The sequence below is a fragment of the Dasypus novemcinctus genome, chromosome 12, assembly GCF_030445035.2.
Source record: "Dasypus novemcinctus isolate mDasNov1 chromosome 12, mDasNov1.1.hap2, whole genome shotgun sequence".
In the NCBI taxonomy this organism is placed as follows: Eukaryota; Metazoa; Chordata; class Mammalia; order Cingulata; family Dasypodidae; genus Dasypus; species Dasypus novemcinctus.
This window is the reverse complement of record NC_080684.1, coordinates 24,692,858-24,715,871: the sequence shown is the minus strand read 5'-3', so window position 1 is coordinate 24,715,871 and position 23,014 is coordinate 24,692,858. Positions and strand designations below refer to the sequence as shown.

At 35.6% G+C, this 23,014-nt stretch overlaps 1 protein-coding gene and 1 pseudogene across 1 annotated transcript; both read left to right on the top strand.

Annotated features, from left to right (window-relative positions):
- Nucleotides 1–7,505: 7,505 nt before the first annotated feature.
- LOC101434346 (olfactory receptor 6C6-like) lies at nucleotides 7,506–8,456 on the top strand. The gene has a single exon (XM_004481678.3). The coding sequence runs from the start codon at nucleotides 7,506–7,508 to the stop codon at nucleotides 8,454–8,456; it is 951 nt and encodes a 316-aa protein (XP_004481735.2).
- Nucleotides 8,457–22,174: 13,718 nt separating this feature from the next.
- LOC131280688 (SCAN domain-containing protein 1-like) lies at nucleotides 22,175–22,732 on the top strand (annotated as a pseudogene).
- Nucleotides 22,733–23,014: the final 282 nt, after the last annotated feature.

The following is a 23,014-nucleotide window of genomic DNA, read 5'->3' as shown; positions in this document are numbered from 1 at the left end:
GCATGAGAAAAATCCAATTGGTATGACCTATGGACTGTGGTTAACATCAATACAATAATATTCTTGCATTAATGTCAAAGATGCACTGTGTTGATAATGGGGGAGTATGGGAAAAGTGTGCCAAATGTATGCTATGGACCATGGTTGATGGTAATAATCTGATGATATTATCTCATAATCTGTAACAAATATTCTACCACATTAGTGGAATGTTGATAAAGGATGTTCTATGGGAAGTCTACACATATGCAAGATTGTTTTGTAAATTCATAAACTCTGTAATAAAAATATTTTTAAAAAATAATAGGGTGGGTTGTGGGAAAATACACCAAATGTAAATATGGACTATAGTTATTAGTATTATTGACAATGCTCTTACATGGTTTGTAACAAAGTTTTGGTTGAGAGGTGATATATATGAGACTTGTATAATGGTACACATGTTTATTTTGTAAGCTCACAACTTTTAATATACACTTATTTTTTATGAATGTCCATGTATGAATGATACATTTCAATTAAAATATGTATTAAAATTGTTATCAATTATACACATATACTTGCACAAAATTGAAGAGGGACTGCTTCTCCATTCACTCCATGAGATCAGCATTACCCTAATGTCAAAAACAGATAAAGAAATTGAAAATTAAAAAAATTACAGACCTTATCCGTCATGAATATAGATACAGAAATTCTAAACAATATTTATCAAATCACATCTAACAATATTTAAAATGATAATACATTATGATAAAGTGGGATTTCTCTGGTGAAAGCTTCATTGTTATCAACACTGGAAAATGAATCAATGTAATTCACTGCATTAAAAAAACAAGCAAAATTGATAATTTAAACAGACACAGAGAAATCCTCTGATAAAATTCAACACCCATTACTGACAAAAACACTGAGAAAAGTAGGAATAATGTGGAAACTGCTCAATTTGATATAGGAAGGACATCTAGCAATAGCTAATAGAACAGTTCAGAGTTGAAATAAAAGCTATCCATAAAGAGAAAAATACTGTCTTTATTCACAGACAACATTACTATCAATGTAGAAAAGCTTTTGTTATATACAAAAATGTTATTGGAACTAGTACATGAGTTTAGCAAGTTTTGAGGATAAGGAGATCAATAAAAAAACATTTTATTTCTATATATTATGAATGAAAATAAGAAATTAAATATTTTAAGCATGGCGTTTTCAATAAACTAACAATGAAAATTTGACGTGCCTAGGAATAAATCTGACAAAAGGTGTGGAAGATCTGTACTCTGAAAACTACACATTTCTGAGAGAAAATAAGGGGATCTAAATAAATAGAGTGATATAATGTATTGATGAATCAGAAGACAATATTTTTAGATGCTGATACTCCTGAAATATCAATAAATTCACTGTAAACTCAATGAGAATCCTTGCAAGCTTTTTTTCTTTTTTTGAGAAAGTGACAAGCTGGTTCTTAAATTCATATGGAAAACATAGAACCTTGGAAAAGGTGGACAAAGTTCAAACTTTAAAAGTACCTCACTTTAATGTTAAAGAAGGCTGCAGTGATCAATACAGCTGGGTATTATCACAAGTAGATAGATAATGGAAGAGAATATAGTCCAGATATAGAGCCCACTTTCATAATAAGAATTAACTATGATATGATAAGGTATATGGTTATGGCTGGGCAGTAGATGGGTTTGACAGTGGTACAGTGGCATGATTGTGTTCAAGAGGTGCTGGTCTGTGAGGGGGAATAGGTTGGGGGATGGTTTGGACTATCCATGGAACTTGGGGGAGGGTCGACAGAAAAAGGAGATGAACTCTGGGGATTTGCAGGTCTGTAGTTAAACCTATAAAGTTGGAAATGTTCTTTTGGCAAATTATGGCAAGGGAGAGTTACTGGTGTAGGGTGTCGCGTTTGGGGTTACACGGGATAGGGAACACTTGGGCAGGCTTCTAAGGAAGACCTAAGTGTTCATCTTGTCATAGCGAGTTATATCAGTGAGTGGAGGCCCACACAATAAATAAGAAAACACTAAACTCCCACCCTAGGGAGTCCTGCTATGTTCTCAATTAGAGGGACAGGAAACCCTCAAGAACTTAGTCATTGCTTAATAAAAGAAAACTGAACAATATGCAAGCACTCAATATTATTGCAAATAGCTGTGTATTTTATCTTCAAAAGTTGAAACTTAGTGATTATAGGTTCTGAGGGGAGGGGTGGAATAAACAATAGATGGAAAGTAGGGCGGTTTTAGGGCATTAGGTTTGTTCAGCTTGATCTTGCAGTAATGGATAAAGGCACTTCAAATTTGTGTCAAAACCTATGAAAGTGTATAATCCAAAATGTAGAACATAATAGTAAACCATTGATGATGGTTAATAAAAATGCTTCAATATTTGTACACCAATTATACCAAATGTACCATCAGCATGTACAGTGTCCTTACTAAGGGAGAGGGAAAAAGTGGAGGGTGTTGGGTATATGGGAATCATCTGTATTCTCTATGTGAATTTTCTGTATCCTCAATCTCCTTTGAAAATACAATGAAAAAAATAAGACACAGAAGGATTATGTTGAAGAAAATGCCACTGTCCATACATACACTGTACATACATTTCATCTTACAGTGATGACCAAGAACCAATGTCTAAATTTTATCATTATTATTTCAAATTGGTTTAATTTTTTTGAATTGTATTGTTTATTTTTTTAAATATTATTTTATTTTCTTATTACTATATTTGGTTATTTTGTTGGCTTCATTTTTGGAGAGGTTTTGAATCACAGTAGGGTCACAGCAATGGTGGTGGAGGATCACTGGTGTGGTGTCAGTGATGCGGGGATGCATGGAAAGGGGTTCAGCTGGGACATGCTTTTAAGACTTATGAACATGCACAAGTGTTCATGGGTCATTGTCTCAGTGGGTGGAGACTCGCACAATAACAAAAAGAATATTGAGTTCCTGTCCTGGTAATGTTCTGTTACATTCTCTAATAGACATCAAGACTCTCCTAAGTGCAAAGGCAATGTTTAGTGAAGGAAGTCAGACCAATGTGCCAGGCCCTTGACAATGATGATTGTATTACGAAACTTTTCTTGTGAAATTGAAATTTTGCCTAGGGTTATATACTGCCTAAGAAGTACCTCCTGAAAGCCTTCTTGTTGCTCAAATGTGGCTTCTCTCTAAGCCAAACTCAGCATATAAATGTACAACCTTTCCCCTGACATGGGACATGACTCCCACAGATGAACCTCCCTGGCCTGGAGTGATTATTACCAATTATCAACCAACAATGTACCTGGAAAAGACCTTGACCAAAAGGGGCAAATTGTAAACCCAAATGAGTTTTTATGGCTAAGAAATTTCAAAGTGAGTCAGAAGGTTATGCTTATGTAAGTCTCAGCAAGATCTCATTGATTGCCACAGTAAACAGTGCCTCAAACAGCAGAGTTTCTGAGGGTGCTAGAGATAGAGAAACTATAAGCAGGTCAGACAGCTTAGGAATTTGGGGCCTTGCCAGTGACTCCTACTTTGGAATTTATGCTCCCCCATGTGACAGATTTGGACTCAGTTGTAGTTTCCTACACATAGTTCTTCTGTTCCTTCTATTTGAACCTATAGTTAGTACTAGATTTGATAGATGTATGTCTAAGAGTTTTTAATCTTTGGCCTGTCCTTGTACACGTAGGGCCCTAAATCTCAAAAGATTTGCAACACACTCTCCAGTTCATTGGACTCACACAGGACAATAAGCACATGATGATGGACAACGACCATCTCAAGGAAAAGAGAGAATCTGTAACTACATGCATGATAGTCGCATCAATCTGTCCCGTGGGATCTAATCCCCTCTCAATTAGAGGCAGAGTGGGCATCATCATCACAGAATTCTCATGATGGGGAAATGAATGATGGGGTAGAATAGACTTGTTGTTATTCTACTCTATGGTTATTATGGTTCTAGCAATGGAAAAACTTTTATTATTGATGAAGAGGCATTAACAACCAGAGGTCCAGAGGAGAGGGAGACAGAAAAATAGGTATAAATTGGGGCATTTTCAGGACTTGGGAATTATCTTGAAGAACATTGCAATGGCAGACACAGGACATTATATATCTTGTCATAACTTACAAAAATGTGCAGGAGAAAGTGTATACTGCAATGTAAACTATGATCCACACTTAGTGGCAATGCTTCACATTGTGTTCATCAATTGTAACAAATATTATCACACTAATGAATAATGTTATTTAAGTGGGAAAAAGTGGTAGGGCTAGGGAGTGGGGCATATGGAAATCCCTGATTTTTTTGGTAACATTTATGTAATCTAAGTATCTTTCTAAAAAATAAAAAAGCATATGAAGAAAATCAATTATAAAGTAAAAACAAATGTAAGGGAAAGCCAAAAAAATAAAATTCAAAAGCAAATTAGGGAAGAAAGTATAATTTTTAGAAAGTTTTCTGATTTTGTGTTTCTTTCAAGAGAAATGTGTTTGGGCTACCTTTCAACTCTAAGTTCCTATAGTAGGCATGAGGTATCCTTAAGAATTTATGGCAGAAAAAAAATTCTCTTCAAATTCATACACTTGGAACAGGCTTTTTGGACTTGCTTTTGATGACTTTCTGTTTTGTGTCATGATAGATTGTTAACTTACAGGGAACTGTGTTTAATAACATGTTGGAAGTGTTCCCCCAATATAGTCTCAGTAATCAACCTCTTTAAGTAAGTTCAGGGATACTTTTTCATAACAATAAAATTTAAAAACTCTTGATATCTAAATTATCCTGCACAGGCCCATAGGCCACAAACCAAATGTACCTCTGCAAATTTTTCAATATCTGAAAATGAAAAATGTACTTATATATAAGCAAACTCTTACACTTGATTACTCAGACAATAACTCAGAAATAAAATCCTCAACTGAAGAGGATCTTTTTTGCATTATCCAAGCCTATTATTGACTTCCTAAATTATATTTTTTTAGTGAAAGTGTGAGATATTTCTCATTTCTTCTTTCTTCCATTGCCTTAGGACTATGAAACCCGTGACATTATTACTACATATTTCCTATATTAAAAAAATAAACAGTTGTCATTTGGGATCTAGTTCGTTCAGCTTTTTTTCCCTAAGCAATTCAGAGAAATTGATATTTTTTGTATGTAATTAATATTTTCATAATAACACTCTCTAGGGAACTTTTTCCTGTCTTTTATTTGGCAATTTCAATAGTTTCCCTTGTGTATTTGTTGAGGAAAAAGATAAAATTGTACCTTATTTAGAATCTTGGGATATGTTTAATTTCTGTAGAGATTTATTTTCTAGGTTTTTATTTTTGAATCTTTCATATAAAACTTCTAGCTATAGATTAAGAAAAACTTTAAGAAAACTTAACCAAACTAGAAAAAATGATAGTTACATTCAAATTCTTTTTCTCTGAATACTGTTTTATGTAGTGATCAGAAAGGAAATGACAATTTGAAATCATTTGAAAACTAAATAATAGTCACAATTCATCTATCACTTGGATCCTTACAAAAAAAATTGGTATATAACATCCCTTTAATAATTGAGTAAAGTCTAGAAGTGATTATAATCATCCTTAATTCAGTTAGTCACTAGAGTCTAACATGTATTAAGACAGAACATAAATCCCAACATACCTTATGAAAGGTAAGTCAGATTTTAATTTGAACTTATCTTTTCTGAATCAGAAGTATAGCAAAAGTTTGGAAGTCACCATACCAGGGAATTATATTTGCCCTGAAATTGTCCTAACTGATCTATTCCATTTGATGGCAAAATAAGTATTCTTATCTAGTTTTAGATAAGAATATATAAAATGGATGTATAAAAATATAATGGCTTGTACATTTTAATATACAAAATGCCTCTCTAACTCATTTTCTTCATCCAGCTTAAAAAAAGTCAGAAGTTTTAGTGGGTAATTTTGGAGGGAAATTTCGAGAGCAGCTATTCTTTAGATTTTGATGAAATCACATTCCAGAGGCTCAGTTAGGTGCTTGTATTTAGTGGGAAATTATTAGCTTATTTATGAAAGCTCTGTATGAAATCAGGAGTAAAATAAAGGGTCCTAGAGATGACAAGGACAGACATAGATGTTTAATATAAATGTTTGTGATTACTTAATAAAGTCATGTTATAACTTATTTACAGCAATCCATGGCTTCATGTGTGGAATTTACTTAAAAGTCATAACTGCTTATGATGCTTTAAACAAACATGTTTATATCTCAGTTCAAGGTTAAAGACAATTGACATGTTTAGCAAATATAGGAAAATTATGATTAATAGAAAACAAGGTCAGAATAATAAAGAGGCAACACCTTTTCTAGTTATATTTAGTTTACATCATGAGATGTGTGTGTGTGTGTGTGTGTGTGTGTGTATAAAGAATGGTGGATAATAATCTAACATAAGAAATTTAGAGATCAAGTAGCTTTTCAAAGAATATGGGGGTAAAAAGCAACAAGTTATTGAGAAAATTAGAGAGATTTACTTGAATAATATTAATTGAAGAGAAAAGGAAAAATCAATTATTGGCACTTTATTATTTTCAATTATAGCTAATAAATTTTAAAAAAGGAAAAGAAAAAATAAAAGGAAGCTGTTTGAATATAGCCAGGCAATTCTGGAAATTGAAAATCGTATATGACAAATAAGCTTTTCTCATGAAACAAAGAATGATTTTTTAAAAATTATAGTTATTAACTATGGAATATTTTTTTCCACAGGACTTTTTAGTGACAATAACTGCAACTAGTTCTTGTCACTTTCAAACTAAAAGCTATAGCTTCTTAATGTAATATGTTCGACAATAAGAAAATAACATGAGATCATTACTAATGGAATAAGTTGTAAAGGAAGATAAATTATAGAGATCAATTGTAGTTGATTTCTTAGTCTGTTTCATTTCCTAAGTCATACCGATTAATAATATACAGGGAAATTCTCTAAACATCTTATCTAAAGGCCAGTAATAAAGCAAACAGTGCATGGTCAACAGATGGATGAAAAATCAAACAGATAGATTTAGAAAACTGAATCAAAGTGACTCATAGAAAAGAAGAGGAAATATTAAATGGAAATTGGTGATAAATAGGATCAACAAATTTCATGAAATTAGAGAAATGCAGAAATTAAAAAATCCGGTATACTTAAACACACTATTGGGTATCTCCTTGCAGGATGGGTCACTGATTAATTACTGAGCTAAATTTTAAATGACTGATACATTCACTGTTAGATGGTAAATAAAATTTATTCGAGTCTATACAAGGGACAAATCTATCAACATTCATATAAAGACAGCTCATGAATTGCAGGACATGTTCATTTTAATGAACTCTGCCTTGATTCATGAAAACAGTTCCCCAAATGTAACTTCTAAAATATGGAACTTTCTATGGTTCAGAATGAAAAATGCTTCCTAGATTTATTATTAGTTCTTATTTTCTTTACATTTAATAGACAAAGAGAAATGAAGAACCAATCAGTGGAGATAGAATTTATTCTGCTTGGATTGACAGAAGACCCTCGACTACAAATTGTGATTTTCCTCTTTCTTTTCCTCAACTACATGTTAAGCCTGACTGGGAACTTCATCATCATCATCCTCACTCTGCTGGATCCCAGACTCAAGACTCCAATGTATTTCTTCCTCCGAAATTTTTCCATCCTGGAAATTACATATACAACAGTCTGCATTCCACGATTCTTGATAGCCATTCTGACAGGAGACAAAACAATTTCCTATAAAGGTTGTGTTACTCAATTGTTCTTTTTTTTTTTATTAGGAGTTACAGAATTTTACCTTCTGGCTGCCATGTCCTACGACCGCTATGTTGCTATCTGTAAACCTCTGCATTACCCCATCATTATGAACACCAAAGTGTGTTACCAACTGGTCCTCAGTTCATGGGGAACTGGATTCCTAATCATCTTCCCCCCTTTGGTTTTGGGGCTGAAACTGGATTTCTGTGCCTCCAAAACTATTGATCACTTCCTATGTGACTCTTCTCCTATGCTGCAGATCTCCTGCACAGATACTCGCCTCATCGAGTTGATGTCTTTTGTCTCAGCTGTGGTGACACTTGTGGTCACATTACTGTTAGTGGTCCTCTCCTATGCATACATCCTCAACACCATCCTAAAATTCCCTTCTGCTCAACAACGAGCAAAGGCCTTCTCTACCTGTTCCTCACACATGATTGTCATCTCTATTACTTATGGGAGTTGTATTTTTATGTACATGAAGCCCTCAGCAAAGGAAAGGGTGGCTTTAACTAAAGGTGTAGCTGTGCTCAACACCTCTGTTGCTCCTTTACTGAATCCCTTCATTTATACCCTCAGGAACCAGCAGGTGAAAGAAGCCTTCAAAGATATGCTTCAAAGATTTTCTTATGTTAAACAGAATGAGGCAAAAGTTTGACCTAATAGTATGCTATTGAATGGGATAACTGAATACAGACTCCTGTTACATTAGTTAGACAGAGATCACTTCTGTCCTCAAGTCTCCTTGCCCTTCTATGTTTTCTTTTCTGAATAGAACTTCCTCATTAGAGGTGAAGTGCCACCTCCAACCCTAAATAATAAATTCCATCTTTTCATAACAATATACCTTCACAAAAATTATCCATATGTATGTCCTGAAAGCTTTGAAAAAATGAAAACTGCTAGATATAGATTCTTTAGATAATTTTTCAACATTGCAAAGTTATTTAAATGTATAATATCAATTGCTAAATATCTATTGCTAATGCATCTGCTCTTAAGAAGTTTACATTGCTAAAACAAGGTGGGTCACACAAAACCTAATGATTATTATATTATGTAATTAAAGTGATAGAAAAGAAGTAAATAATATGGTTATCTTTAAAAATCAAAGCATCCTTCCAAGAGAAGTCACCAGTTATGCTGAAACTAGAATATGAATAAGGATACAAATTTATGAGATGTTGTCACCAAGGTATAAAACATGGAAAGGAATGAAGAATCTACCACAAAGAAGGTTCACCTGAAGAGTTATAATGATTAAGAATATCATTTAAAAATAAAATATCCAATGACACACAATTAAGTTAAAATTTATTTATATCTATATTGTTGGATTTTTCTGTTTTTTTGAAAGTTTGTACATTGCAAATTTCCTAATCTTCATTTATTTATCAATATAAACTTCACATACAAAATCATACAATCATTTTAAAACAATGCATTGGAACTAATATATTCAACCATTTAACAATAAAGATAAAGAACATTCATACCATTCCAAATCGTTCCCTTTTCCTCTTTCCAGGCATTCCCTCTTCTGCCATCAGATTTAGCACTCTTTGGTGTCCTTTCTGTCACAATAGATTAATTTTTGCCTTCTTTGGAATTTCTTGTAAAATAAATCAAACAGTATGTATTTTATGTACGGTTTCTTTTGCTCAACATAGTATTTTTGAGGTTCACCTATAATTATTGCAGGGATTCATAGTTCATTCTTTCCCACTGATGTGATTTAGAAAAATTGCTGGTGTCCTTTTATCACAGTCAACTTTCTTCCTCTACCCACGCTTTAGTTTTCCTTTTCCTCTCAGAATTCTCTCCAGAAGACTCATTCTCCTTTCAAAAATTGAATATTGAGTACATTCTGCTTTCTGAAATGCCAATTCCTGAATTCCTCTATCTTCATATAATTTATTTTCACAATAAACTTGATCCCAAAGTTACATCAATTAGAAGAGTTTATTTCTTTTATGTATTGGTGACTCTATTCCTTGCTAAAAGCCAGGAGAAATTTACCTAGGCAGAGTTTTAGTATGGCTTAGGGGTTGTTATCTAGTGGACAAGCATACATGTTCAGGAGCAACACAGACATTTCATGGCCCCATTTGAGCCCCAAACTGACTGTTTCTACTCTAATTTTTATGCAGAAGGCTTCAAGACAATTTTCTTTTCTCTCTGTGCTAGTAGCTCATAAGGTATTTTGTTCCTTTCACCCTTAAAAATTTGCTGTAAAGTTGTTCCATCTCTTTCCCTCTTTGGTAACCTTATTGGGAATATGCCAATTTGTTTTTGTATCTGTGTGATTCAGTCAGAAAAGCAAACTGCTTAAAACGCTGTAAGCTAAAGGTTTAATAAATGAATTACAGTTTTTAAGAAGAGCTGGGGGAACAAAAGTCAATTATGTTGCTGTAGAATATTTCAGCCCCAGATAAAGGTTGGGGAAACTAACATCAAAGATGTCAGGTTAAAGCTTTAAGAGAACAGTTCAGAAAAGCTTATAGGGAAATGACAGTGACTTTCAGTAATTTCTAAGAAAGCTCCTGCCAATAGTCTTAGCAGTGAAGTGGATAGTTCCCAAAGACTTGCCGAGAAGCCACTGAGAATCCCATCATTTCTCAACAAACTGTGCCTCTGGAGAATAATAGCCACAATTTCTCTGCCAATTTCCAAATTTTGCACAAAATTGGAAAACAGTAGTTTGGAACCGTACAGGGAAGGGGACTTTACACCTACAGAACAACTAAGAAGGTCACAGATGTTTTCTAGTTGACAGCAGGCAATTCAGTGCAGGTTTTTTGAAAATAACCAAGGGCAGCATCTCAGAAGTTGCAATTTATTTCACCACTGACTTTTCCCAAAGAATAATGTTAGTTTTAAGAGCAGAATAAGGAAAAATGAGATGACTTTTGCACCTTCTTTTTCATTTTTTCACGATTTTATAAGAACTTTTTGAAATATCCAGATACTATAAAAGCTTAATTCCTGAAATTCATTCACGTACTGGAAAACATATTTCTCCAGGGCAGAGTAGATAAGTTTCTGATGGAATAACTGGGTGAAAGAATAATAAAGTTAGTACAATAAATTATTTTACTAGCAAAGTAATTTAATCTTTCATTAGTCAAGAAAAGGTCTAGCTATTAGAACTCTAGATTTATGTCTTAAAGGAACAAGACTTCTACTGGAAATTGTTCTTGGATAAATTATTTTGAATTAGTATATCCCAGACCACTGGGAAGAGAACTATGTTCATTCATTTGCTCATTCATACATTACCTAAGCAAATAATTACCAAAATATAAGAACTTAAAAGTATAAAAGTGGGAATTAGAGATATGCTCCTTGAAATTAATATTTATAATTAATTGTTCAGAGAAGAGAGAGAACTATATAACCATACTTCACAACAGAAGAAGAAGTTCTGTATTTGAAGCTTATAATAGAAACTCTAAAGAGTTTATAGAGTTTGGAATATTTTCCTTTATAAACATTCTTTTACATCTGATCACTTATAGCAATAAAGCAGTAAAACATGTTAATCATGAGTAATTGAAGCTTCAATTATCAAAATCTTAGAGGCTCTTTCCAGTCCAGTAGGACATTCTAATAAGCCCAAATGAACTTGGAAAACTAGGAAGGTGTTTTGTATTGCCAGGTGACTTCACAAGCTCTGGGCAGACTTCCTTACAATCTACAGTAGCATCATAAAGCCAATTTGAAAAGTATAACCTTTAATCAATGTTAAAATGGTTCATTTGGGATTATAATTTCTGTGGTCCAAACAATAATCCTGATTTTTAGGGCTTAATATACTTAGAGTTGAAGCTATCAGAAGAATAAGAAAAGAGAAAGATTGGAGTAGAATACTAGAAAAATATTTTGTAATAGATTTGCAATTTTCTCAGATTCACTCAGTGAAAATTAGTGTCATTATTTTAATAATAAAAATAGCTTATGGCTTAGGATTCTAAGTGAAATTTTCTGTTGCTGGTGAATTGCTCGAAATCCCAGTCAATGAATAACATATCAGAATCTAAAGATAATCACCAACAGTACCCACATGCATTTATATGTGACTTATGAAAGGCTGAAAGTATTGACCTTATTATCATGAACAATTGAGTGGCATAGGGGAGAGATACAGTGATGCCACATCCCTCATGCCAGGTTAATGACCTGAAAACCTGCACAAAGAAAATGTGTCTTTCTTAATGGATGTTTGCAGAAGTATTGAGTGAGCAGATTCATACTCGGGCTGACAAAGAAGAAGAGAGTGTGCATTACTTCCATGGGTCACCATAATTTAACATATAATTATCTTATATGGAAATGCAACTGGGAGCAGACAGAAACTTAGGTTTATGAAACAAATCTTGTATCATGATTTCTACATTGACACTATGTGGATTTATTTTAGAAGTAAATTTTAAAAATACTTGGGTTAACATAGATAGAGATTCAATTTCTTATATGTGTACTTACTCATCAAGATAATTCATTTTATGCCTATACATTTTTCAAGCTTTATTGATATAGGGTATACTATGAACTACATGTATGTATGGTGTATATGTGATAAACTTTGCTAAATGTATTGAATAGTTGACATTTTCTAACAATTACATAAAACTAAAGCCATCACCACAATCAAGAAAATCCACTTACCCATCACCCCCAAAAGTTTCCCATTACAACTTTATAATCTGCTCTTAACCTTCCCTTTGCCATCCTTCCAAAAACCAGTTGTCTGTTTTCTGTTCAGAAAGATTGTTTATCAATCTCTAGAATATCATATGAATGGAATAATATAGTACTAATTTTCATGAATTTCCTTTACTCAGCCAATTATTTTGAGTCACACATGTTATAATCATGTAGATAGAACTTTTCTTTGTATTGCTAACTAACAGTTATATCAACCAACCAAAGTTCCTTTATCCTTCACCTGTTGATGGGCATTAAGCTCACCTCCAGCTTTTGACTATTACAAATAAAGCTGTTATCAATATTTGACTTCAAGTCTTTGAGTGGTCATATGCTGTCCTTTCTCTTGGATAAACCCCTAGAAGTTCAATGCCTGGGCTATATGGAAGATACATTTTTTAATTTTTAAGAAATTACAAAATGTTTTCCCAAAGTATTTGTACAGTTTTACATTCTCAGGTGCAATGTCTATGAATTTTTTATTTCTCCATATCTTTGTTAAACCTTCGTAGCATACTATGTTTATTTTAAATTTTCACATGGTATATACTTGTATCCCATTGAGATTTTAATTTCACTTTCCTAATGACAATAATTTCATCTTTTTTATGTTTATTTTCCATTTGTATATTTTTTCTGGTAAGAAATTTTGCCATTTTTAAAATCTGGGTTGTTTTTGTGTTTTTTTTAAACGTGTATTTTTAACCCTTTTAATGTTTTATAGACCAGTCCTTTTTCAAGACGTATAGTTTGTAAATACATTCCCCATGTATGATGTTTGTTCTTTAATTCATTTTTCAATATTTTCTTCCAGAATTTTTATGATTTTACATTTATATTTATATCAATGATTCATTTTGAGTTAATTATATATATGGTATGGAGTGTGGATCATGGAAGATAATTTAGCGTATGTCCAGCCAATTTTTCCAGCATTATTTGTTGAAAATACAGTTGCCCAGACAAAGAATTGTTAGGTCCAAAATCTTAATTATATTAAAGATGAGTATCTGATCAAAGAGAGTAGGTTTTTCCTATTAAAAGTATTTTCAAGCTTATGTAAGATTAGGACCTACACAGCCTTAGATGCTGGTTCCATCTGAATGTTTATAGGCAGGTCTGATCTAATCAAAACCACCACTGGTATCACCAAAGGTAGACAGCTACATATCCCCATAAATATATCATACAATAATCCTTCTCAAAACTGAGAAATTGTTATAAAAAATTTATATTTGGAAACAGCAGCAAGATTTAACAGTACATTTTAAATCATTTTCAAGAGTAAATTTGACTCTGTGATTGAAGCAGAATCATAAGAATTGTTTGTTGTCAATGCAGTGAAAAAGTAAGCAGTAAAAAATAGAATGCAAATTATAACTTAATATTTTCTTGTGGTAAAAAAGAAGAATATTGTTCTGACTTTTTCTATAATACTTTAAATCTTAACGTGAATAAGTAGAGATTGGGAAAACATCTATTACTGCAGCCAGCCATTTAATCATTTTTATACATGACTTTGTCCTGAAATGTTATAATGACAATAATGATGAAGATGGTATTAAAAAAGAAGATATGTTAGTTATCCTGGTAACAGAGGTCTAAAATCACTGATTGTGGCCATGTTCTAATGAACACGCCGAGAGTTGGGCATGATTTTTCTCAAAGAAAAATGAATACATGAAATGGCATTGGCATACTAAAATCAAATGATGCTCTCATTTTATACTTTAAATCCATAATACTGTGGAGAAGTAGGAGCCTGTGACCACCCCCACCCAAGAGGAAAATTCTACAGCCCCCTAACCGCATATATCTTGCTTCTGTAACAAGCTTGCTCGACTGTAAAACCTTATCTCAAGGCCTCCTGTAGAAAGTATTGTCAGCCCCTAGACCAACCTGACTCAGACTCTTATAAATAACAAAAACTCCCCAATGGTTTATCTCCCCTGATAGAATTCCCAGTGCTTGATTAACCTCAAACACCTGCTTCTGTACATTCTTGCTTGCTGAGCTATTGCCCCCTGCCCTGAACCTAAAAGCCTATATAAGCAAACTCCCCCCACCCGTGACTCAGGGCTGCTCTCCCCTCTGCGTAGGATGAGGCAGTCGCCACGCGGCTAATAAAGCTCTCAGTTGGAACTTTATTCAGAGTCTGAGTCTGGTCGATATCGCTAGTCTATAACATTTGGAGGCCCAGTGAGATAGATCAACAAGATCCCCCACTCCAGTGGGGTTGATCTCCTCAGACTCAGGGAGATGGGTTCATTCTGGGGACGGACCAGCGGTCTAGGGGAAGGCCTCGGAGAGACGTTCCTCCACCCCAGATGCCGCCCAGCCCTGGAACTTGTCTCCACCTAAATTCTATCTGGAGAGCATCAGGAGTTCCTGGGCCCAGGATTAGCAAATGGGACGTCCTTCGGTAAGTCTGTTTTCTGGAAAACCTCTGCAGAGTCTGTGGATTGTGGGGAAGTGGATCTGCTAGATGCAGCAAATAGATCCCACCCACCAGTCAGAGCGAGACGTTGCTCTTGAATCCGGTTCAGGTTGTCTGGTTTGTCTCTTCATCTGTCTTGTTTGTCTTTTTGTATTTCTGTTCTGTGTAAGTTGTGAAGAATTATGAATCAATTGTAAACTGTGTTTCTGCTAGTGTGTTTTAATTGTTTTGTATTTATCTGTTTGTTCAATGTCAGTGTGTATTTTGATACCTCCAGATGGTGATATAAATTAATGAATAAAGATTTTTAGGAGAGTTCTATTCAAATGGCCAAATATTAAATAAGCGCTTATATTAATACATAAGTTTGAATGTTAATGGGATTTCTACAATGACAAAAATTGTAAGTCTTAACAAAATTCCTGTGTCTTTTCATTAAAAAATAGTTCTTGCCTAAATTAAAATGAAGTTTATTTTTCCTCACAGAATAAAATGAAGGATGTAAAAAATGAATATTAAAGAAAGTTAAAAATTTGTGGAAATGCTGACTGAAATTTAATAAGTTTTTCAAAAAGGTGTGTTTTGCCCTAAAATAGGGTGGCTAATTTTTATAAACTCACGAAACTTAAATGCATGTGGTGAATTGTAGAAGATAGTGTGGTAATTTTAAGTAAGAAAATGTGTTCTGTGGAAATAAAATTTGTCTTAAAGTGATGTGGGCTATGGGTAGGAGGCTCTTTGTCTCTTCAGAAATAACCTTAACCTAGACTGTCCTGACTTGTGGGTGTGGGACGGTAAGAAGCTGCAGTCCTGCTCTTGGTGACCATGGCAACGACTCCAGTCCCAGGAGGCAATTTAGCAATGCAAACTCTATACATACCAGTCAGTCCAGGGAAACTCTGATGGTGGTAATGCCAAAACTTAAGGGAACTTGGACTTCGCCTCAAATAAAAAATATAATATAGCCTGTGCATAAATTCAAAATCATCTAATTCTATATCCAAGTGTACCTAGTCTCTAGAAATCCAGTTAAGTAATATGGGCTTTGAATTGTTCAGAAAAGATGTAAGACTGAATGTGTATTCAACGTTGAATCCAGGGAAACGGACTTGGCCCAGTAGTTAGGGCATCCGTCTACCACACGGGAGGTCCGCGGTTCAAACCCTGGGCCTCCTGGACCCGTGTGGAGCTGGCCCATGCGCAGTGCTGATGCGCGCAAGGAGTGCCACCCCACACAGGGTGTCCCCCGCGTAGGGGAGCCCCACGTGCAAAGAATGCACCCATAAGGAGAGCCACCCAGCGCGAAAGAAAGTGCAGCCTGCCCAGGAATGGCATCACCCACACTTCCCGTGCCGCTGATGACAACAGAAGCAGACAAAGAAACAAGACACAGCAAATAGACACAGAGAACAGACAAACCGGGAGGGTGGGGGGGGGGGGGGGGGGAATTAAGTAAATAAATAAATCTTTAAAAAAAAAAACAAAGTTGCATCCAGACGGAATGTGGGCAAGATGCTAATTCAGGCTCACCTAAAGTGTGAGCGATATTTTAAGTTAAAACCTACCTGGTACTCAGGCAAAGACTTAACTAACAAAGAAAGTAGTTTTCTTTGATTAAAAGCACTATTTGACTCCCCACCCTGTATAAAAAGAACTTAAAAATCTTGTTCAGGGCTCAGGTTTGAAACAGAAAGCACCCGAGTCCAGCCAGCCATCAATAAACCATTTTCCTTATCAAAATCATTCCTGAGTCCTGGCCTTTCTGTACACAAATAATTGAACCTCTCTCAAATTCCACAACAAAAGTAGTATAATTATAGTCTATATAGTTATAAATAATTATAGGAAGTTTAACGAAGCATTGTTTAAAGTGTTTAAATGACTAAATCCAGAAAGTCACTATTAAACAAAAACTGAATTAATAATAATAATAAAAGGTAATTTTATAACAGGAGGGCTTGTCGGCGGCCAGCCTCCCCTGCCAACTTGCTTCTGGAAAACTGTTTTTGGTATTGCATGCTACTAAGTTTAAAGTGAAGAAAAGTTTAATGTTAATGGTAATTATATGTTATAAGAGGTTTGCCTGGTAACTTGCATATGTGGGATGTGTAGAATGTGTTTTTGTTGTTGGGGAAATGGTAGGAGATTTTGTCCTGAAATGAGATGATTGATTATTGGGAACAGTAAAGTGTGGGACAAAGCCTGGGTGAATGCTGAAAGTGTAGGAAGTTTGTGAAAGGGACATTTTTGTAATTAACATTGAGGGAAATTTGGTGGGTCTGTCCGTAGAGTTTTGAAGAGTTTAGTATCTAGTAGTATACTGATGCAAGGTTGAAAATTTTGTTCTTTCTCAAAATCTCTCAAGTCATTAGTCTGTTTTGGTAAAAGTTTTCTGAATAATCAGTATACAAAAAAAATCTGTTTTATCAAAATAGCTTCTTGTGCTTTAACCTCATCATTTCCTCAGTGTTTGAAGAAGAAAAGGTCTTATCTCTTTTAAAGGAACATAATGTTCAAACCTGCTTTCTCAAAATCAAATCCTGAGAAGTAGCTTTTTATTTCAAACTAATTGCAAGAGATTTGTTCTTTTACCTTAAAAGAAAAATTAAAGTAACAGTTGAGTTCATTTAATATGTTATAAGCCAAATGAAAGTTGTTTACAAGTGTTATAAAATTAACAGTTTTTTTTCTTTAACCCTCTGTTAAAGTTGTATGAGTAAAAGGTTCAAATGAATACTTGAGTGTATAAATTTACCAATATTTCAGCATAATATTAAACAGAAGTGCAATGTGGTTAATTATGGTTTAACTATTATAAAAAAGTATGTGTCACAGAAACAACCTCTTATAAATTAAAATAACAACAGTGTAGTATGCAGCAGTCCAAATATTGCTAGTTTGTTGCAAAAAAGTTAATGTCCGGCTGTATTGCTATCACTTTGGTTTTAAAACTTGCTAAAACTTTCCTTAGTGTCTTCTTGGACGGGTCAAGCCAGCCTGCATTCCTCTATCTGTGAAAAACCCAACAATAAACTTTTGCAGTGCTTTTAGGGGCTATGTGCATAGCCCAACCATCTCTCCTGGCATGGTAATAATAATCTGGCTGTGTAGAAAAAATCTGTGGCTAAAATCCTACTGATAATGTTACTAACCAGTAATTCTTTTTTCAAAATTAAAGGAAACATCAGAGACCATAATATCTTATCTTAAAAGCCTGAACTATGCAAACAGTTAGAACAAGCTGCAAAGTACATGCTGTTCTATCAAATTCTTAAGTGTTGTTTGGCTGAGTAAAATAAAACTATACTTTCTGCTGTAATTAATAAAGTACGTTTTCTCATGTTAATAGAATTTGTAATATTATTAAAATACTAAAGATCTTTCATCCATCATTTAGCTCAAATATTGAAGCCGTTGTTTGTATTTATTGGGAAAAAATCCTTCTTATAAAAGTGGGAAAACCTCCAGCAAGCTGCTTTAAATGATAGAAAGAAAGTAAATTGCAGACATTAACTTAGCCTATGAATTAAATGTAGCAAGCACCAATATTTGGTTTGAGTGGAGTTTGTGGCAAAGGCAAAATTCTAAACAAGTACCCCTTGGGTTTTAATCACAATTCTAGAAAAAAGCCAAAAGTACAATGTAAAAAAAGTAATTATGTGCAGCATAAGAGGTCCTGCTAAAAGTGAAAAATTTAACCCAATAGTGTCTGGTCACTCTGAAAACTGCCATCTCTATCCAGGGGTGGATTGCAGGTACTGAAAGCAAGACAGAAATAGTAAACTGTTGTAAATCACCCTAAAATCTATGAAAGAACATCCGGAATGCCTGCTAGTAGTAACAAGTGACTGTCTATCATATCCCTGCCCACCCCACTAACATTCCTTTTAAAACTGTTAACGCAAATGCCTTTATAAAGATCCAGGGCCCTACAGCTGAAACCTGGAAAAAGGCAGGGTGGCTCCACTGAAAAAAAAACAGGCATCGTGAGTACTGAACCTTGTGGTGCCTAGCCCAGCAGTTCTACCTGCCTGTTACTCGCCAACGCCAATAACTAACGTCGAGTCCCTCCTGCTCTTGAGAAGAATAAGCCCTCGGATAAGCCGTGGCAATTGCTGCAATCTGGCTTTGCAGATTCTGGAATTGTGAGCTTGCAGCTTGTGTCTGTCTGTGGGCTTTGGGCCTGTGTGCTCTCTCCTTATGCTATTGTAGCAGGCACTGTTAACATTGCAAAGAAAAGTAAATACTGGCCCCTTGAACTAACAGCACTCATAATCATGACCTGCAAAAAAGTTTGTGGAAAATATTTCTTGGAATTGCCCCTCCGTATGAATAGCTGAAAAATATAAATAAAACAGAACAGTATTTAACCCTTAAACATATCATTTTAAAGCCTGTGTTAAAGATCCATGTGTTTTCATGACTCATAAAGTAACTATTAAGAATAATTCATTGTTTTATGAAAATGGTGCCTTGTATACATGTCTACCAGAAAGCATGTTGCAGGATGGAGAAACAATAACGATAGCCAGAAGAAAAGGCATCTGGATACCTGTGAGAATGATGCGGATTTGGCAGTTGTCTCCTGAAAGTCAGTTATTGCTACATATGGTACAAGAATTCTTAAAACGGACTAAATGCTTTATTGGACTGCTTATTATAAGCATTTTGAGACTGATTATAATCATTACAGCTGCTGCTACTGCTATAGTAACTTTACGTTAAAGTACAGACTCAACAATACATGGTATAATTAGCATAAAATGCCAGTGATTTATGGCATAGCCAAGATCACATTAATAAACAATTAAATAATTGAGTTAATGAATTAGAATTGGCTGTTTTGAATAATGAAGATCAATTGTATAGTTTAAACTTGTTAAAAAAATCGAAGTGTAATTAGAATGAAATTTTCTGTATAACTCTGCATGTAATTCATAAGATATAGTATAGAAAGAGTTAGGAATCATTTGTTCGGCCATGAAAGTAGAATCTCTCTAGAAATGGTAGAATTACAAAGAAAAATATTTTTTAAAAAGTCTCAAAATCAAATTCATGTAGCCAATCGTAAGAATATTTTCTCAGACATGATTTCACATATTGCAGGGTTGAACCCAGTCAATTAGTGGAGGTCACAGCATTTCCTGTCAGCTTTGAAAATAGGGCTGATCGTGTTTGTTCTGTTGCCCATAATTTTCACCTGTGCCAAACGGTGTTTTTGGAAAAAATTGCAAAGAATAACAGCCATGGGACATGTAAGTAATCTGGTACTGGCAAAAGCACTTCAGTAACTTCCCCAAGTCGAAGTGCTTGGCCAGTAGCCAATGACAGTAAGTCTCTCAAAGGAGGGCAACCTAAGACAGGCACAGTCACCTCGACTAAAACAAAAAAAGGGAGAAAAGTTAAAAACTGAGGCATAGTGGCCCATACATTACCTCCCTGAAAAAACTGAAAGAGAATATCTTGAAACATCGAGTCTTGAGCACCACTGGTACAAGAGGGCCCCAATCCTAGTTCCCCTTCTAATTGGGCTGAGCATTGCTGGGTCAACCGCAGTAAAATCAGCAGCTCTCGTAAAAAGTCACTCTGATGTCAGCCAATTCTCAACCCTAGTTACCCAGGACCTCAAGAACCTTGAATATCAAATTTCACATTTAAAAGAAGCACTTGATTCCTTAGCCGAGGTAGTCCTCCAGAACCGGTGGGGACTGGACTTATTATTCCTCAAACAAGGAGGCCTCTGTTTAGCTTTAGGAGAAACTTGTTGCTTTTATGCTAACCACTCCAGCATCATTAAAGAAAGCTTAAACTTAGTCTGGAAATGATTTAAAAAATGAGAAAAGGCTCAGTCAGCCACCAAAAAATTTGTATGAAAGTTTATTTAATTAGTCCCCATAGCTTACAACCCTTATCACTGCCCTTTCGGTCCCCTTACTCCTGCTATTGCTGCTGTTAACCTGTGGCCCACTCATAATCAATTGTTTAGTTCGATTTATCCGAGAGAGAGGATTAAGCTCTTAATCCTGAACACCCCATACCAAAGCTTACCTATGTAGGACACTGGAGAGTACTCAAATTCAAGGGTTTGAATCTCCCCAAGAAAGAAGTAGGGAATGTGGAGAAGTAGGAGCCTGTGACCACCCCCACCCAAGAGGAAAATTCCACAGCCCCCAAACTGCATATATCTCACTTCTGTAATAAGCTTGCTCGACTGTAAAACCTTATCTCAAGGCCTCCTGTAGAAAGTGTCATCAGCCCCTAGTCCAACCTGACTCAGACCCTTGTAAATAACAAAAACTCCCCAATGGTTTATCTCCCCTGATAGAATTCCCAGCGCTTGATTAACCGCAAGCATCTGTTTCTATACATGCTTGCTGGCTGAGCTATTGACCCCTGCCCTAAACCTAAAAGCCTATATAAGCAAACTTCCCCGCGACTCGGGGCTGCTCTCCCCTCCACGCAGGACGAGGCAGTTGCCACGCGGCTAATAAAGCTCTCAATTGGAACTTTATTCAGAGTCTGAGTCTGGTCAATATCGCTAGTCTATAACAATACAGGGCTTCTAAAAATGAAGAGATTTTTATAAGTAATTAAGAAAAAATATGGGTAAAAAAATAAGGCTGTTTCAGATTTATTGGGGAAAAAATCTCCTCTGGTCTAAAACTTTGTGTCTTTCTCTCTGTCTCTGTCATCTTTCTTTTTTACTCTTTGTTTCTATCCACACTCTTTTTATCCATATGCATGAACTTCCCAAATATACAGTACAATTAAAATTTAGAAGCAAGTTTTTATCTTCACAGAATATGAAAGAAGTGTCAGGAGAAAATAACTACTTACTTTCTTTTGGGGAGATTCCATGTAACATAACTTGGAATGTGGGTGGAGAAAATTCTAGGACCTGTTAAATGAGAATATTAACACTGATTGGTCATTTTTTGGAGGGAGGATTTCCATCATGTGAAGAAAAACTTTAACTATAAAAATATCTACGGAAGAAGGGATGGGCAGTTCTGATGATTGTATTAGTCAATCAAATATTCAAGAGCAAGGAAGCAGAACATTCATAATTTGATATAGTTTATACCTATGGCACTATTTCCAAAACTGAGATAAAAACAAAACACTTTATTCCTCTTTTGGGCTTCTTGAGATTGAACTTTATTATAGATGATCTAGGGACTAGATACACAGAAACATACACATTATATATACGTGACGCCCAGGCCGGAGTTATGGCAGCATCACCGGAGAAACAAGAAGCCAGCGCGAGCTCAGTCCCGGAACGGAACTCTGCCACCTCCTCTCCGATTCCAGAGGCCTCACCGCCTGCCCCCGAGCCCTCCGTCCCCAACACCGCAGACCCCAAAGCGATTCCTAGGCCTTACGCGGAGGCGTCTGCGGCCCTGGAGCTCCCTCGCGCCTCAACCCCAGGGGCCAGCGCCGCTAGCCGAATCCGTTCCGCGCTTCCGGCAGGGTCCCGGCGGTGCCGGTGCCGGGTTGGTCCTGAGACGTTCCGACAGCGTTTCCGGTCGCTACCAGGACGCTGCGGGCCCGCGCGAGGCGTGCCAGCAGCTGCGGGAGCTCTCCCGCCATTGGCTGCAGCCGGACATCCGCGCCAAGGAGCAGATGTGGAGATGCTGGTGCAGGAGCAGCTGCTCGTCATCCTGCCTGAGGCGGCGAGGGCGCATTCCCGGCTGAGCGATATAACTGGGGATGGCCCAGTCCGGGCGCTCCTCCGCTTCCCACCTCGCGTTAATGAAAAATTAGGTTTGACCAAAAAAAAAATATAGATATATATATATACACACACACACACACACACACACACACATACATATATATATATATGGTTTCTGGCAATTATGTACATATATTCAGTGAGAGAGAGAGAGAGAATTGGAAGTTGAAGGAAGAACATGGTATTACAATATATCTTATTTCTCTAATGATAAATGGATGATTTAAGAGTATGTAAAAAAAAATTAAAAGACCAATTAGAACCAAATCCAAACCCTAATATCCATCTCGTAAGGAGGCAGCAGATTAAAATCTGATATATCTATCCCTTGGTT